The following is a 16540-nucleotide window of genomic DNA, read 5'->3' as shown; positions in this document are numbered from 1 at the left end:
CAAATATGAATATAAAAATGAATATTTATGCTAATCATTAACATGATTATGTTACATAATAAACATAACACAATTATTAACATCATTAACATAAATACCTTACAGGCATGTATTTTTGTTCAGATTAAGCAGTTTAATTTAAAAAAATATGGCGACATTAGCAACTGGTATTAATCTATAACTTTAAAATTTTGGCTAACTCAAGAATAAAATTGAAGAGGTCATCATGTATCTCCCAACAAGGTCATTCTTATGTAACTATAGCATAATAAAATGCACGGAATTTAATTCTAAAATAATGCTATTACCTGTTGTATAGTCTGTATTCAAATTTCTCTGATTACCTCAATATTGTTCCTGATGGCCTCTCTCCTCGTCTCTCATGCCCAGGCCAGGACCATGCATGAGATTTAGTTGTCATATCTCTTTCATCTCCTTTAATCTGGAATAACTTTTTGCCTTTTTTTGGCAGGGTGCTGGATGGGGCATGGGACGGTCTTTCATGACATCTGATTATTTCCTTATGATTCATTCAGGTTATGAAGTTTGGGCAGGAATACTACAAAATCGATGCTGAGTACTTCTTAGTGACTTCCACCAGATGAGACTGCTAAATATTAGTGTGTTCCATTCCTGGTAATGTTAACTCTGATGACTTAGTTAAGGTGGTGGCTTCCAGGTTTCTTCACTGAAGAAGTATTTTCTCCCTCTTTGTAATTAATAGGCAATCTGGGGAAGATACTTTGAAACTATGTAAATACCCTCTTTCCCCAACAAACTTTCAAGCAATGATTTTAGCATCATATGACTATACATGATTCTTGCCTGAATTCATTACTGCTATGAGGCTGCAAAGCTCTATTAATCCTTCTACATGTACTAGTCATTATTCTCAAAATTTTCTATAGTTTCAAGCTATAAAATATTGCCTACTAAGGACTTGATAATATAAGTCATTTCTTTCCTCTTTAAGGCAATCACTTCCCTGGTACACAGAGGTTAGTTAATATTTGTTGATAGTATGAATCATTAAAACATTACTAAGCACAAAAACTGTGCTAGCATGGGGAATATAGCATGAATAAAATGTAACTGATGCACTTAACGATTATAATTTAGTAGTAGGGAAATAAGCAAACAGATAACTGTATTTGAGCTCACGAGAATGCTTGTTTTCTCACACCCTCATCAACAATGATTATCAATACTTTTTGTCAATCTAAGGAAGAAAGAATGAACTTGTTTAAATGTTTATTTACTTTTAGGGAGATTTAGCATCTTTACACTGCTTTTAGTCTTTCATATTTCTTCTCTGCATCACTTGTATTCTTTGCCTATTTTTCTACTGGGGTATTTACCCTTTCTTCCTGACCATGTATATGGTATTTTGTGTCAAAGTAGGCTTTATTTTTCACTTAGTAAGATGTGCACCATTCTATTAAAATAATCACATCAGTTTTCTTCTAGTACTTCTATGGATTCCCTTTTCGAGTAGAAATCTCTGATACAAAAGGGGAATAAATGAACTTTGCACTATCTCAAGTTTCATAACCACACAGAATTATTTCAAGTGACTTCAGAGAACAGAATCTTGATAGTATATACATCATAAGGGCAAAAAGAATTGCAGAGAAATCCTAAATTGAATCCAGTTGTTTTAGTGTTAGGAAAACAATACTGGTATTGCTATGTTGAAAATACTATATGCGTATATATATAGATATAGATATAGATATATAGATATATAAAGTTAGGAACCCAGATTTTCAGGGTGAAAGAATACAAATATTTTTCAAAATATTTTTATATTTTATATATTTTTCAAAAATGTTAAGTAAAAATTCTGTAATTTTCCTTTGATCTGGAAATATGAGCATGAACTCGTGATATATTTTTCTATAAAAATGTGTGTTTCCTAGTCTGTCCACTGAGAATGCCTAAAAGGAATGACAACCTAGTGGCAATGAACTTTTCTAATCACTACCTCCTAGATCACGGCCTCTAGACACTATTTCCCAAAAAGGAGCTAGACCTCCTTGCCTAGATCTAGTTCAGGACATTTGCAAAATGAGCCTTAACTATCTTGTCATGCCAGAAAGCAAGAAAGCTATCAGAATACTAGGATAGTATAAAAAGACAAAGAGATGAACTGAAGGGGCTCCCACTCACTAAAGATGGGACAATTTAAACACAGAAAACAATGACTGCAATGGATTAAAACACATCAAAACTACAACATTCCATGAATTCATAAAGATACTTTAAAAAACACACTTATTTAGAGGTTGCACTTCTGAAAACTGGTGATGAAAGGGAAAGAATCAAGCATTTATTCTGCCTTCCTTAGACAAGCTGTATTTCAGAGCAATGAAATAGATAATAAGGGAAAGTTCTTTATAGATGAATTCCAGCTAATAAAAGCTGAAGGAATAATAGAATTTTTTAAAATCATCATTTTGAAAACCTTAATAAAGAATCCAGGCATTAAGGTAAGCTGGGATGAAGTGAGAGAGTGGCATGGACTCATATATACTACCAAATGTAAAATAGATAGCTAATGAGAAGCAGCCACATAGCACAGGGAGATCAGCTCAGTGCTTTGTGACCACCTAGAGGGGTGGGATAGGGAGGGTGGGAGGGAGACGCATATATATATATATATATATATATATATATATGTATAGCTGATTCACTTTGTTATAAAGCAGAAACTAACACACCATTGTAAAGCAATTATACTCCAATAAAGATGTTTAAAAAATAAAAGAATCGAGGCATTGAATCACAGGATGCCAAGACCATTACATGAAAGGTTGGTGGAGGAGTTGGAATGGATTAAACAAATTTGGTGAAGTGTTGCCAACTGGTGGACTTGGATGATGATATATGGGAGTTCATTATAGTAATCTTTCAATTTTTGTATATGTTTGAACATTTCCATCTTTATGTTCCTTGTACTAGCATAGTACCTGGAAAGTAGTAATCAATTATTTGTTGTTATTGTGGCTAAGTTTAGTCATACTTTATCTTTTTTGTCTCAAAGGTAGCTTTGATTTCTAGGAAATCTTTTGTCTAAGCCAGTGCTTCTCAAACTTTAACATGCCTGGGGATCTTGTTAAAATTCAGTCTGGGGAATTCCCTGGCAGTCCAGTGGTTAAGACTCGCACTTCCATTGCAGGGGGTGCGGGTTCGATCCCTGGTCGGGGAACTAAGCTCCCACATGCCATACAGCACGGCCAAAAAATAAAAAACAAACAAACAAACAAAATCTCATTCTGATTCAGCAGATTTGGAGTGCAGCTTGAGATTCTGCATTTGTAATAAGCTCTCAGACGATGCTGATACTGCTTGTCTGTGGACACACTTTGAGTATCAAGGACCTAAACCAGTGATGAAGTTAGTAGACAAGATATGGCCGTCTATCTGATTTCAGGAATAATAATTCAAAAATATTATAGTAGGGACTTCCCTGGTGGCACAGTGGTTAAGAATCCGCCTGCCATTGCAGGGGAGATGGGTTCGATCCCTAGTCCGGGAAGATCCCACATGCCGCAGAGCAACTAACCCAGTGTGCCACAACTACTGAGCCCGCGTGCCTAGAGCCCATGCTCTTTGGTCCATGGGCCAGTTTGCCAACTATTGGCTTAAAAGATGTAAAGTCAATTATTCTGTTTGTTTACACTAAACAGAAGCTATTGGAGTTACCAAACATTTAATCCACACACTGTCTCTGAAGTCAGAAGAACCTCTAGAACTTGAAGTCAAAACACCTACCATCCTCACCTCTTCCTACCCCCACCCAAATTCCTCATTAGAATTAAAAGAGTGTAAGCTGCCATGTTAAATGAAAAGCAAGCAACTCTCTAAGTCCATACACCCCAAATCCACCACTTCCCTAAATCTTTCCTTATCATACCCCAAGCTTTATGTAGTATTTCTATTATGCATCCTTTACTTAGCAAATATTTGTAGCACTCTGTGCCACACACTGTTCTACATAGTTTATATCAACCTATTGAAATTTCATAACAACCTCTGAGGTAGGTACTATTATTATGTCCATTTTGCAAATGGGAAACTGAGGTGTGATAGTTCATTTTATGTGTCAACTTGGCTAAGCCATGGTACCCAGATATTTGGTCAAACACTGATCTAAATGTTGCTGTGAAGGTATTTTTTAGATAAGATTAACATCTAAACCATTAGACTTTGAGTAAAAGCTGATTACCCTCCATCATGTGGGAGGGCCTTATCCAATCAGCTGAAGAGAAAAAAAATTGAAGTGTCATCTCCTTCTCCTCCAAAGAGGAAGGAATTCTACCTCTTCACTGCCTTTGAGCTTGAGCTGCAACATCAACTCTTCCTGGAGTCTACAGCTTGCTGGCCTACCCTGCAGATTTTGGACTTGCTTGCACCATAACCATGTAGGGCAATTCCCTAAAATAAATCCCCCTCTCTCCCTACACACACACACACACACACACACACACACACACACACACACACACGCGCACACACACAGACACAGGCAGACAGACAAACACACACACACACACTCTATTGTTCTTTTTCCCTGAGAACCCTAACTAACAGAACAGGTAAGGTAACTTGGCCAAGGTCATAAAGCTTGTAAGTGCAAGATCTGGAATTCAAACCCAGGTACTCTGAACCCAGAGACTGTAATTCTTAAGTCACTGGGTTCAGTGATTCCTGAATGAAGAGAAAATGTCAAGTTATTTACTCACCAAGTAGACATTGTTTGCTGACTGCAGTGAATAGTACAAATGCACAATGAAAGGACTTTTGCTTAGGGCCAGGGCATCCCTCTCAGCTTGTACTTGATGAGTCATATTTTTGTTGATCATGTCTGCTTTTTTGACAACCTGTAGTACGTAACATGACAATAGACACATCCATTTTATTTTTTATGACAAAGTATTCTCAGGTTTCCTAGTTGCCATCATGAAAACAATCAGAGAGAGAAAACACAGATGTTGTTTGGACCTCACATTGCCAGTGGGAAACTCTGCTAGAAAATCAGCTAATATGGTGAAAACAAAACAAAACTTTCTTTAACATAGAACTGCTTATCTTGGTATCAAGTGGCAAAAGTATCAAATCCCTTTTGATAAGGAAAAAGATGTAAGCAAATGCTCCCTGACTACCCCATCTATTGGTAGAAAAAAAATTCTGTTCTGTTCTTCTTACAACTAAGCCGAAATATAGTAATGTTCCTAATACGTCCCCAGATAATCAGGAATGTAGGCATAGAGAAATAGTAGCTAATTCACTTTTTAAATTTCTGGTTCTTTGATGGATGGAAATAGAAACAGAAAGAGAAAGAATGTATGTTTGTTTGCCTGGGAAAAATATTTCTTAAAAACGGTTAGAGTTTACTGAAACTTAATAGTCTCAGATGATGTGTTATAGAAAATAACTAACTACTCTTTTTAAATCTCAAGGTAACTGGTAAGGAAGCAAATAATCTACTTTATAATCTACTTTAAAATTGGAGCACTAGGGCTTCCCTGGTGGCACAGTGGATAAGAATCTGCCTGCCAATGCAGGGGACACAGGTTTGATTCCCGGTCCGGAAAGATCCCACATGCCGCGGAGCAACTAAGCCCGTGCGCCACAACTACTGAGCCTGTGCTCTAGAGCCTGCAAGCCTCAACTACTGAGCCCGCGAGCCACAACTACAGAAGCCCATGCACGCAGAGCCCGTGCTCCGCAACAAAGAGAAGCCACCGCAGTGAGAAGCCCGCGCACCGCAACAGAGTAGCCCCCGCTCGCCGCAACTAGAGAAAAGCCCGCGCACAGCAACGAAGACCCAACGCAGCCAAAAATAAATAAATTAAAAAAAAAAAACTGGAGCACTAAACTGAATAGTTAGTAACATTGAGATCAATTCTCAGGAAGATCACAAGTCAAAAAAAGGCATATTTCTTCCAAAGATTCAATAGAACATGTAATAAAATCACTAATACGCTGTAAATTCCAGCCTTAGAGCCTTTCCCTAAGAAAACAAGGGAAACTGACAAAGCCAGTCTGAAACATGATTTCACCTATCATTCCACTAGATTGCAAGCTCTATGAGGGCATGTTCGTTTTGTTACCACTGTACACAGACTCTACACAGAAAGCGGATATTCACAAATACTTATCAAAAAGTGTATTGGTGTTTTCATTTCAACAGCTAATAGTGACTGGTTAGTATAATAGAAGGAAACGCAAAAAATCTTGGGAACATATGAAGCGAGAGAGAATTAATTTCAATAGGGTGGGTCTGAAAGGTCAGGAGAGGTTTGAAGGGGGGCTAAGATGAACCTTAATACATAAATAACATAGGTGGAGAAGAGCAGAGAAGGGTGGAAGGAAGGCACTTAAGGAGGAAACAGAATAAACATAAATTTGGAAGCAAGACAATACACAGCATTCAAGGACTAGCCAATTGTCTGGAGTGGCTAGAACATAGAATATGTAGAAGATACAGTGGAAACTTAGAGCCAGAACTTGGAGTATGACTGCTTTTCTAAGGAGTTTGGACTTTAGCTTGCATGGCACAGCCAAAGGAATAAAATAGGGATTCCAGTTAGGGGCCTGTTCCAATAGACTAGGTATAGTAATGAAGGCCTGATGAACCTTAAAAACATCATGTCAAGTGAAAAAAGCCAGATGCAAAAGACCATATATTTCATGATTCCATTTATAGGCAATGTCCAGAAAAGGCAAACCTATAGTGATAGAAAGTAGACTGATGATTACCTAGGGCTAGGGGTGTTAAGTGGGAGAGACATTGCAGATGAGCAAGAGAGGTCTTTTCAGGGTGATGGGAATGTTCTAAAATTGGAATGTGGTCATGGTTATTCTATATTTAATTTACTAAAAACTGAATTGTACTTTTAGAAAGAGAAAGAAAGAAAGGGAAAGAAAGAAAAAAGAAATGGAAAAAATGAAGTCCTGTACTTGGGCAGACTTGGGAATGGAATGGAAGGGGTAATACGAATGAATATGAGACAGAATTGACAGGCCTAGTTGAGAGAGAGAATATACAGATGAAGTAGAGAAAAGTTAAAATGCCTGAAGTTTCTAGCTTGAAATGACAGAGATGGTGGTATTATTACATGGAGAGAAGGAACACAGGAGGCAGTTAGGTGGAGAGGATTGTTCGAAGTTAGGCAAGCACAATTCCGAGGTGCCTGCTAGATAGTCACACAGCAATGTCCGACAGGAAGTTGAAACTGCATCAGACTGCTGGATTCTTTCCTTTATCACCATCACTCAGTGCTGAGATGTGAGTAATCTGAAACTATGGGAGTGGATGAGAATCAAGAGTGGCCAGAACAGCTTCAAATATATTGAAAGCTCTTGAATGCTTTGGAATGATATATACTACTGCAAGGATAAAGGAGTGATTTGGGACATATTTCAGCTCTGTCTTTAAATATAAGCACATTCTAGATTTATACAATGAAGAGAAAAGTGGGGTTTAATGAGATCTTTTTGTCATATAGGTCAGAAGTTAATCTACATCACAGCATGCTGACTACAGTTAATCCTACATTGTATATTTGAAAGCTGCTGAGAGAGATCTTAAAAGTTCTCATCACAAGAAAAAAAATTTGTAGCTGTGTCATGATGGTTGTTAACTAGACATTGTGGAGATCACTTCGCCATAGACAAATACTGAATCATTATGTTGTACACCTGAAACTAGTAAATGTCAGTTACATCTCAATAAAAAAATGAATCTGTCAAACTGATAGAATTAAAATATAATATGGAAATAACTGTTTCAAATTTAAAGTTTCAACCCTAATCCTGGTAAAGCCCAAATTAGTAAAAATGATTCAGAAGTTCTGGCGTCTCCTAAGCGTTCGCGGCGCGAAGAGAAGGGTGGGGCAGAGGTGGCACCGACTTGCCCGCGCTGTCACCCCAAGTGAGAAGTTATCCCACAGGGCTCCGGAGGTTTCAGCGAGCCAGGCACCCGTCTGGTCGTTCCAGCGGCCCTGGGGCCTGCCCAGTTCAGGGGGCGGGAAGGAGGACGCAAGGGCCGGCCTCTTTCGCTTTCTTTATTCCTTGACTCTTACCTTCACCGCGTACAACCTGTTGCCTTTCTGCCCCAGATACACCTTCCCGAAGGCGCCGCGGCTAATGGGCTTCACTATGGTGAACTCTTCAATGGAGGGAGGTCGTGGCACCGGGATCCTATTCACGAACTCCCCTGTCGGCGTGCCTCCTCCACCCTCCATCTCGCCGCCGACGGTGGTCTCCATAGCAGGCCAGCCCGGATGCAAGTCTCTGTCAGCGACCAGGAGCCCTTCCGGAGTCGCAACTCCCGCCAACTGGTTTCAAAGCGAGGCTCCGCCCACGCCGCTCTTCGGCCGTGATGTCACCCCGTCGCTGCGCACGCCACGCCCAATCCAGTGGGGCCCCGCCCCTGTCACCTGCTCTGTGTCGACGCAGAAGGCAATGAACGTGAAGGCGGGGCAGCTGGGAAATTCTTGAACCAACCACAGACTCTTCCAGGGTGACAGCGGCTCACGAACCTCGTTTGTAGTGACAGGGGGTGGCACAAATAGTTCTTGGCAGACGGGGAAAGGGATTACGGGGGCTTGACTCTGAATCGAGGGATTTGAAGAGTTTTCTCCCGACCTCCAAACGAGGCTGGTGGGACCCGGCCCTCATCCCACTTTTTTTTGTTTTGTTTTTTAAACTCCTTTACGGCCTCCCACCCGCGGGAGAAACGTAAACCAGTTCGGTCTGGTCCGTGAAACAATGGCCAGTGAAATCACAGAATGTGGAGAAACTGGATGAGCAGGATGCGCATGACTGGTCGTGTAATTTGACATTTTAACAGGATGTAATTTGCCTATCTGAAATAGGAAGAGCTTTTTATTGTGGGGAAGATAAAGAGCACTTAATTGTAGCAAAAGAGGTTATCATAGCTCAAGGCCCAGTCAGAACAGGAGAATATATTGTAAGTATTGATAACAAAGCTGGAGAAAGATTTTAACAGGGTCCGTGTCTTTCCCCTTTAAAAAGAAAACTACAGCCAATGAGCTTTGGGGCTCCGGCGCCTGCATTACTCAACGTGAACGTCAACTACCTTGGGGGGCGTCAGCTGTCCCCGAAAAGGCGGAGCGTTGGCGCACGCCCCTGAGTGGTGGCCTCACCTGCCCCGGAAGTACTGTTGCGTTAGTGCCTTGCCTTCCGGGGCAGATTGTCTGTCTTTGCAGCAGCTGTAGGGAGGAGAGGCCATTTTCCGTTTCTAGGAAGAGTGAGGGCGAGAGGAGAGAGAAAAGAAGGGGAAAAAAAGGGCTCAGCGCCTCCCCGCCGGGCCGTGGACAAGAGGGACAGTTTCGGCAGGCGGGTGAGGTCGCTGACGGCCTGGAGAAGATGTTTTCCCTGTCGAACACCGTTCAGCCCCAGGTGGGTACGGCATCCAGTCCATTTTTCTCCGCCCGCCCTGCCCGCGTTTGCCGTTTGCGTTTCTTGGAAGTGGTTTCTCTTACGGGATCGTAGGAGGGAAGCGTTTAATCCAGTTGGAGTCCTGGGGTTGAGAAGGGATCGTGGCGACGCTGAGAGTAAAGGGCTGACGATGAAGCAGAAGCAAAATAGGAGCGTGATGGAGACCATGCCTTATTGATTTGATTGCGTGGAATTTTTGCTACAGAATCCATCAGGCATTGTTCAGTGTTAGACCTTCTGGGGTGGGGGTGGGGAGGGGGCAGGGGAAACGTCTGCCGTAGATGTAAAGGGAGCAAGTGATGTTTCTTTTCCATCCTTCCGCCTCTTCAAAGACTTTCGTCTTCACAGCCCCGATTCTCTACTCTTTCTTTTAAATGGAATTTAACCCAAACATGCTATAAAAATTTGAATAATCTTCTATGAATACTTTCTCTCTTTTTTGACCAAAAGTAAGTAATAAATATATATTGATATATTTAAGTTATTGACTGCTTGCACTTAAAATTTTGATTCAGCCTCCTCCCCATCTTTTCATTTTTGAAGCAAAAGGGCAGAGAAAAAAGATTCCAAGCGTTTTTATTTTTAATTCTTCTTTCAGGAGTAATCACCGGTGATAATGTTTTGTTCTTAGTTCATTTAAAAATCTTTTTTGATGGTGACATTTAGATTTTTTTTGAGAGTTCTTCACAGTTTTGCAAATAAACAGTTTTTGAAAACATTCCGTTTTAAAAATAATTTTTGACGTTCTTTAGTTTCTTGGTTAAAGCATATAATTATGTTCCTCTGTGTAACCTCCACTCCCTTTTGTTTTGTTTTGAATTTTGCTAATACTGGTGGGGTAATAAAAAATAAAGTGGTTAGTTATTTATTGGGCATCAGTAATGTGCTAGGTGAACAAAGCAAATGTGGAATCTTGATGATATGAAGTAAAAAATGAGTAGGAGTTAGCCAGGTGAAGAGTGAATAGATATGAACAGGTAGACAGAACATCTGGAGGTTCTGAGACAAGCCTAGTTGATTGGAGGAACAGGAATAAGACCAGTGTGGCTAGAGCGTGGTGATTAAAGGGCCAGTGACGGAAAGGAGGTTGGGGAGAAGACATGATGCAGATCATACAGGGTGTTACAAGAAGGGACTTTGGGCTTCATTTTAAGTTTGTTGGAAACCATTGAATGCTTTTAAGCATGTTAAGGAGTAAAATGATCAGATTTACATTACAATCTATTACAGAGTAATAGATTACTCTGGCTTCTTGATGTGTGGAGAATGTTGAAGGACAGAGTGGAAATGTTTTCAGTTTAGAATGTTATTGCACTAATCCAGAGAGGGATAATGCACCGCTAAGTGGTGACAGTGGTTATGGAAAGAAGGGGATGAGATTTATTTTGAAAAAAGAACAGAGGGAATTCCCTGGTGGTCCAGTGGTTAGGACTCCCTGGTCGGGAAACTAAGATCCCAGAAGCCGCGCGGTGCAGCCAAAAAAGAAAGAAAGAAAGAAAGAATAGAATTTCATGAGGGATGATGGAAAGAGGTGTTTCTGGGTTTGATCAGCTGGATGCAAGTAGGTGTTATTTACCAAGATGACCGGTGTCTGGAGGAGTCCTACCAATCGTTTGAAAAAGAATTTGACTTGGCTTGCTGAATACAATATTAAACCTTTTGAAACTGAACTGCAAGAAATTGATGTCAAGAAGACCCGATTTTAGAATTTATCATTAGCTGAATGGAGTTAGTGGTATGCAATGTCGGTAGAGGTAGTGAAGGAATTTTCTGTACTATAGGCAGTCCTAACTGGACTCACGTAGGACCGTTAATATGACACAGAAGTTCAACGTTTTCATTGAGGAGAGATCAAACCATCTTTTAGCAGTTTAAATTCTTTATTGAATGAGAAGAGGTACAACTAATTAAAATAAAACTTTTCAAGGTTATAGACAGGGAATTCCCTGGCGGTCCAGTGGTTCGGACTTCACACACTCGCTGAGGGCTCAGGTTCAATCCCTGCTCGGGGAACTAAATTCCCAGAAGCCGCATGGGGAGGCCAAAAAAACAAAAACAAAAAATGTATAGACAGAAAATATGTATCTTAAAATAATTTGATTCCTATAGTTTTTTGTTTGTTTGTTGTTCTTGTTTTTTGGTCACGCTGTGCAGCTTGTGACATTGAACCCAGGCCCTCAGCAGTGAAAGCGTGGAGTCCTAACTGCTGTACCGCCAGGGAATTCCCTGATTCTTGTAATAGTTTTAAAAGAGCTTATCGTTTCTTTCTGACTCTAAAAATAATACACGCTAATTGCCAAAAATCCTGAAAAGAAAAATATAAAGAAGGAAGATCACCTATAATTTCATCACCCCAATAGATCACATTTTAGAATAAGTTCTTTCATCCTTTCAACTCTACACAAATATGTGTATGCATACTTTTAAAAAAAATGTTACATAAAGGTTTATGGCTCGCTTTTTTCATTTAAAAAACAATGTTATGATTTTATTTCTGTATCAGTAACCAATGGATGAAAAGTCTTTAAGTGAAATCTGGAGTCAGATTATCTGTGTTAGAATCCTTCTTCCTATAGTACTTTCTTGCTGAGAAAGTGTGATAGAAATGTAATAGTAACTAATGTTTATAGTTGTTAGGAGGATTAAATGAGATAATATAAGTAAAGTACATAGTTCAAAATGTGGCATATAATAAGATCCCATTTAATTTAATCATTTACTCAACAGGTATTTATTTAGCATCTACTGTGTGCATTATTGCACTGGGATACAGTATTGAATGAAATAGAGGAAGTAAGGTAGAGCAAAATAAAATATAAAGTGTTAAGTTATATTAAGTATAACGTAAAAACAGTTTATATTAAATAATTTATAAATAAAACAGAGAAAAATAATAAAATAGAGGAAAAAAACCCTTGCCACATGAAACTTATGCTCCAGTGGGAGAATGTGGTATAGTAAATAAAAACTATTTGGTCTTTGTTCCCAATTCTTGGCACAGAGCTCCTAAAACCCTTGAAATTTCCTGTGATGGGCGTGTCTTTACTCTTAAAGCCCCTCTTTGGATCACACCTGGATTTACGCTGATGAGGTGACTTAAACTGGGGTTTCTAGTAAACAATATATAGGTAGATAAGTAAGTATATGAAGTGTGTTAGATAATGAAAATGTCAAGAAGAAAAAATAGAGCAGAGGAAGGCAATAAGGAATATTTTTTAGGGGAGGGTTGCTGAAATCTTACATAGGTTGTCCAGGGAGATGAATGAAAAGATGACTTGTGAGTTAGGAACTGAAGGGAGAGCAAACTATGTGACTAACTGAACAGGGGAATAAACAACAGTGCAAAGTCCTTGAGGTGAGGGCCTGCCAGGTGTTTTCCAGGAACAGAAAGGGGGATGCGGTGGTGGGAGCAGAGAGAAGGAAGGGGAACTTAGTGGTGGATCAATTTGGAGAGGTGATGAAGAGCCAGGGAGGGCTTTCTGTGTCATCGTTGTTAGGACGTTGACTTTTGTTGTGAGAATAGGCATTGGAGGGTTTTGAGCAGAGGAGTGATGAGATCTGACTGGCTTTAATAGAGCAGATTCAGGGAGAGAAGTTAGGATGCAGTTGTAAAAATACACATATGGATGATGGTGACTTAGAATAGGGTGGTGCAGTGGGGAAGTTGAAAAGTATAAAATTCTGGGTATATGCTTACTTGTTTCATGTCTACGAAATATTTCATTTTTGTGGTGGTATCATTTGTGTAGCCACTCCCCTGTTGGACATTTCTAGCTTTCCACAAATTTTTAAATATTTTGATGAAAACTGTCTTCTGTGCATATGCAAGCATAGATCATTACTTACTAGATTATTTCCTTGGAATAAATCCCTAGAAGTTAGATTGCTCGAATGGTGAAATGTATGTATTTTTAATACTTTTGCTGTATATAACCCCTATACTATCCTGAAGGTCAGTTTTCTTCCTACCAGCAATAATCTGAGTATTTATAATTTTTAATGTATAGTTTTGATATACGGTGTATATTTAACTTTTTACAATACCCAATCCTGACAATAAAAGTTTTTTTTTCTGTTTTTATTTTAAAAAGCACTACTTATTTTCAGCTTCTATCTTTTTATAGGTTACAGTTCCTCTGAGTCATCTCATCAATGCCTTCCATTCACCGAAAAACACATCTGTTTCTGTCAGTGCATCAGTTTCTCAAAACCAGCATCGGGATGTAGTGTCTGAGCATGAGGCTCCCAGCAGTGAGGTAATAGTTTTTACCCTGGGTGTGTGAGAAAGTTTTTTTGGTTTAGTACATTGTAAACATGCCTGAAATAACTTTCTATGTTTAGGCATTTGTAACAGGGTGATTTCTGTCTTCAGCTTCATCTCCCTTTTACGATTAAAGATGTCCAACTCTGGCTTTGTTGTACATATAGAAATATTACTTTGTTTTATTTTTAACATTTAATTTATAAAAAATTTCATGTGGCAGTGTATTGGTATTCACTTCCTACGTTACTGCTTGTGTAATATCATTTGAATATTCTTTTGTGTTGCTTCAGTGGTAGCAGGGAACCTACAGTTAACTCCATAATTCCCATAATTTTCAGGAAAGATAGAATAGCAAGAAGTGATCATCTACCACCTTATAGGAGCTTTCAGTGTAATTGAACAATTAGAATATAGATACCTGAAAGTGAAATGTATAAGCTATGAAACCGTACTTTGAGTATTCAGAGAATTATAAAATCATTGTGGCCTAGGATATAGCAAATTCCCAACGTAGGAACCTTGTGTTTACAAGATTCATTAATAAGATAGTTTCTTGTAGCTCAGAATACATTTTTCATAGTAAACATTATAATCTATAGTTAAGTTTCTCAGAAGTCTCTTTAACCATAAATAGTTTATGTTCTTAGTCCTGATATCAGGGGCTATGGCAAAGGACAGTAGAGGAGGAGTTGAAAAAAAAGTTTGCAGGACTTCCCTGGTGGCCCAGTGGTTAAGACTCCATGCTTCCAATGCAGGGGGCCCGGGTTTGATCCCCGTTCGGGGAACTACAATCCCACATGCCACGTGGCACAGCCAAAAAAAAACGTCTGCTTTTGGTGGGGGTGGGATGGGGGGTGGTTGTGAGGTGAGTCTTGGGATACAATTTTACTTAGATGAAAAGTTTGTCTTTATGCTTTCCTTTTTTTTTTCTTTTTTAATTGATTATTTATTTTTGGCTGTGTTGGATCTTCATTGTTGTGCGTGGGCTTTCTCTAGTTGTGGTGAGTGGGGGCTACTCTTCTTTGCGGTGCGCAGGCTTCTCATTGCAGTGGCTTCTCTTGTTACGGAGCACGGGCTCTAGGCGTGCAGTCTTCAGTAGTTGTGGCTCGTGGGCTCAGTAGTTGTGGCTCGCGGGCTCTGGGGCACAGGCTCAGTAGTTGTGGCGCACGGGCTTAGCTGCTCCACAGCATGTGGGATCTTCCCGGACCAGGGTATGAACCCGTGTCCCCTGCACTGGCAGGCGGATTGTTAACCTCTGTGCCACCAGGGAAGCCCCTATGTTTTCCTTTTATATTATCTGCCAAATTCCTATTGCCTCTGTCTATAGGCAATCCATTCTTGTCTTCTGTTGTGACACCCTTCTTCCAATTTACAGCCCGAGAGCTTTCCTAATGATAAGACTGCATGTATCAAAATTGCTACATGCAGCAATATTATGTTCATTTTAGAAATTTTGGAAAATATTATGTAGGTAGAAGAAATTAAATTAACCTATGATCCTGCTTCTCTTTTTCTCACTTGTACTTTTATATTTTATAATAGTTGGATCATACTGTATATGCTGATTTAGATTTTGCTTGATCATTTAATAGTCTTAGGAACTTTTTATTCCATACATTTTCTGTATTTTTAATGACTTTCAGAGTGTTCATTTTATGATGTTCTCTTGTTGGATATTGTTTCCAATTTTTTGCTGCTCTGAACAACACCATTTGTACTCTCCGTGGTGCTAAATGTTTGACTATTTCATCAAGTGAAATGGCTAGGTCAGTAGTGAAGTACATTTTGGGGGCTTGAAAAGTAGCTAAACTCTAGAAGCCAATGTTGAGCTTAAGACTAATGGTCTCAGATACAGAATTGGTGTCTTATCCTCTGATTTACCTTCATTATTCCTATGGTTTATCATTGATGACTGTTTGTTATTGCTTCACAAACATTTTCATTCTTCTTAAGCTTCCTCCCTCATCTCTACTCGCACTTCCTTTGCTCTGAGGTTACATTGCTTTCATCAAGTCTTGCTCATCCAAACACCCACTTCACAGTGCAAGCAAAAAACTTTCAACTTCCTTCAAGCTACTGACTTCTTTTCCTGTTGCTTTCAGACTTCTTGAAAAAGTAGTACTTTGAACTTAACATCTGTTCTTGCTAAACTTTTATTCATACTACATCCCATTGTAGTTTGGCTACTACTTTTACCATTTTATAGACTTGTTTTGGTATATTTTGTTGACTTCCTTAGCAGTAAGTACAGGCCTTTTAAAAATCCACATCTTTTTCATCTTTTCCTTAGCATTTGACCTTGCTGAACATCCACTGCTTTCAAAATACTTTCATAAATTGAGTGATACTGCATTGATGGGTTTTTTTTTTCTCTTTCTGTTTTGCTGGCCGTTTTTATTGCCAGCCTTTTACACAGTGTGTGTACATTTATCTGTAATCTAATTTTCATTTTGCATAGTCTCCCAGATTATATATCTTAATGTCTATATATATTTATATGCTGATAACTCCCAAATCTATCTCCAACTCTAAAGTATCTCTAAAGTTTTAAAGTAATTATCTGGTGGCTTATTAAAATACCCCTCTGGATAGGCTCCAAGGACCTCGAAATTAAGATGTCTAAAACTGAGCTGCTTCCCCAGATTCCAGTGTTTTTTTTGTTTTTGTTTTTGTTTTTTGCGGTACACAGGCCTCTCACTGTTGTGGCCTCTCCTGTGGCGGAGCACAGGCTCTGGATGCGCATGCTCAGCGGCCATGGCTCACGGGCCCAGCCGCTCCGCGGCATGTGAGATCTTCCTGGACCGG

The 16540-nt window shown here is 39.4% G+C and overlaps 2 protein-coding genes across 5 annotated transcripts in view; one reads left to right on the top strand and one right to left on the bottom strand.

The window, feature by feature from the left end:
* The window catches only part of MASTL (microtubule associated serine/threonine kinase like), a 30253-nt gene extending 25387 nt beyond the window's left edge, over window positions 1-4866 (bottom strand). For both annotated transcript variants that reach the window (XM_060121142.1, XM_060121152.1), the window contains exon 1: window positions 4746-4866. In XM_060121142.1, the coding sequence (XP_059977125.1) occupies window positions 4746-4865 (120 nt within the window). In that variant the 5' untranslated portion in view covers window position 4866. The remainder of the gene's footprint in view (window positions 1-4745) is intronic.
* A 4375-nt stretch (window positions 4867-9241) lies between these two features.
* YME1L1 (YME1 like 1 ATPase) overlaps window positions 9242-16540 on the top strand; it is a 30941-nt gene continuing 23642 nt past the window's right edge. For 2 of the 3 annotated variants that reach the window (XM_060160338.1, XM_060160329.1), the window contains exons 1-2: window positions 9245-9432; window positions 13596-13727. In XM_060160338.1, the coding sequence (XP_060016321.1) occupies window positions 9400-9432; window positions 13596-13727 (165 nt within the window). In that variant the 5' untranslated portion in view covers window positions 9245-9399. Of the gene's footprint in view, window positions 9433-13595; window positions 13728-16540 lie in introns of all 3 variants that reach the window. The other variant, XM_060160348.1, reaches the window with a different exon arrangement.

The sequence above is a fragment of the Lagenorhynchus albirostris genome, chromosome 1 (assembly GCF_949774975.1).
Source record: "Lagenorhynchus albirostris chromosome 1, mLagAlb1.1, whole genome shotgun sequence".
NCBI lineage: Eukaryota > Metazoa > Chordata > Mammalia > Artiodactyla > Delphinidae > Lagenorhynchus > Lagenorhynchus albirostris.
The sequence above is the reverse complement of the archived record's forward strand: the minus strand, read 5'-3'. Positions and strand labels throughout refer to the sequence as shown.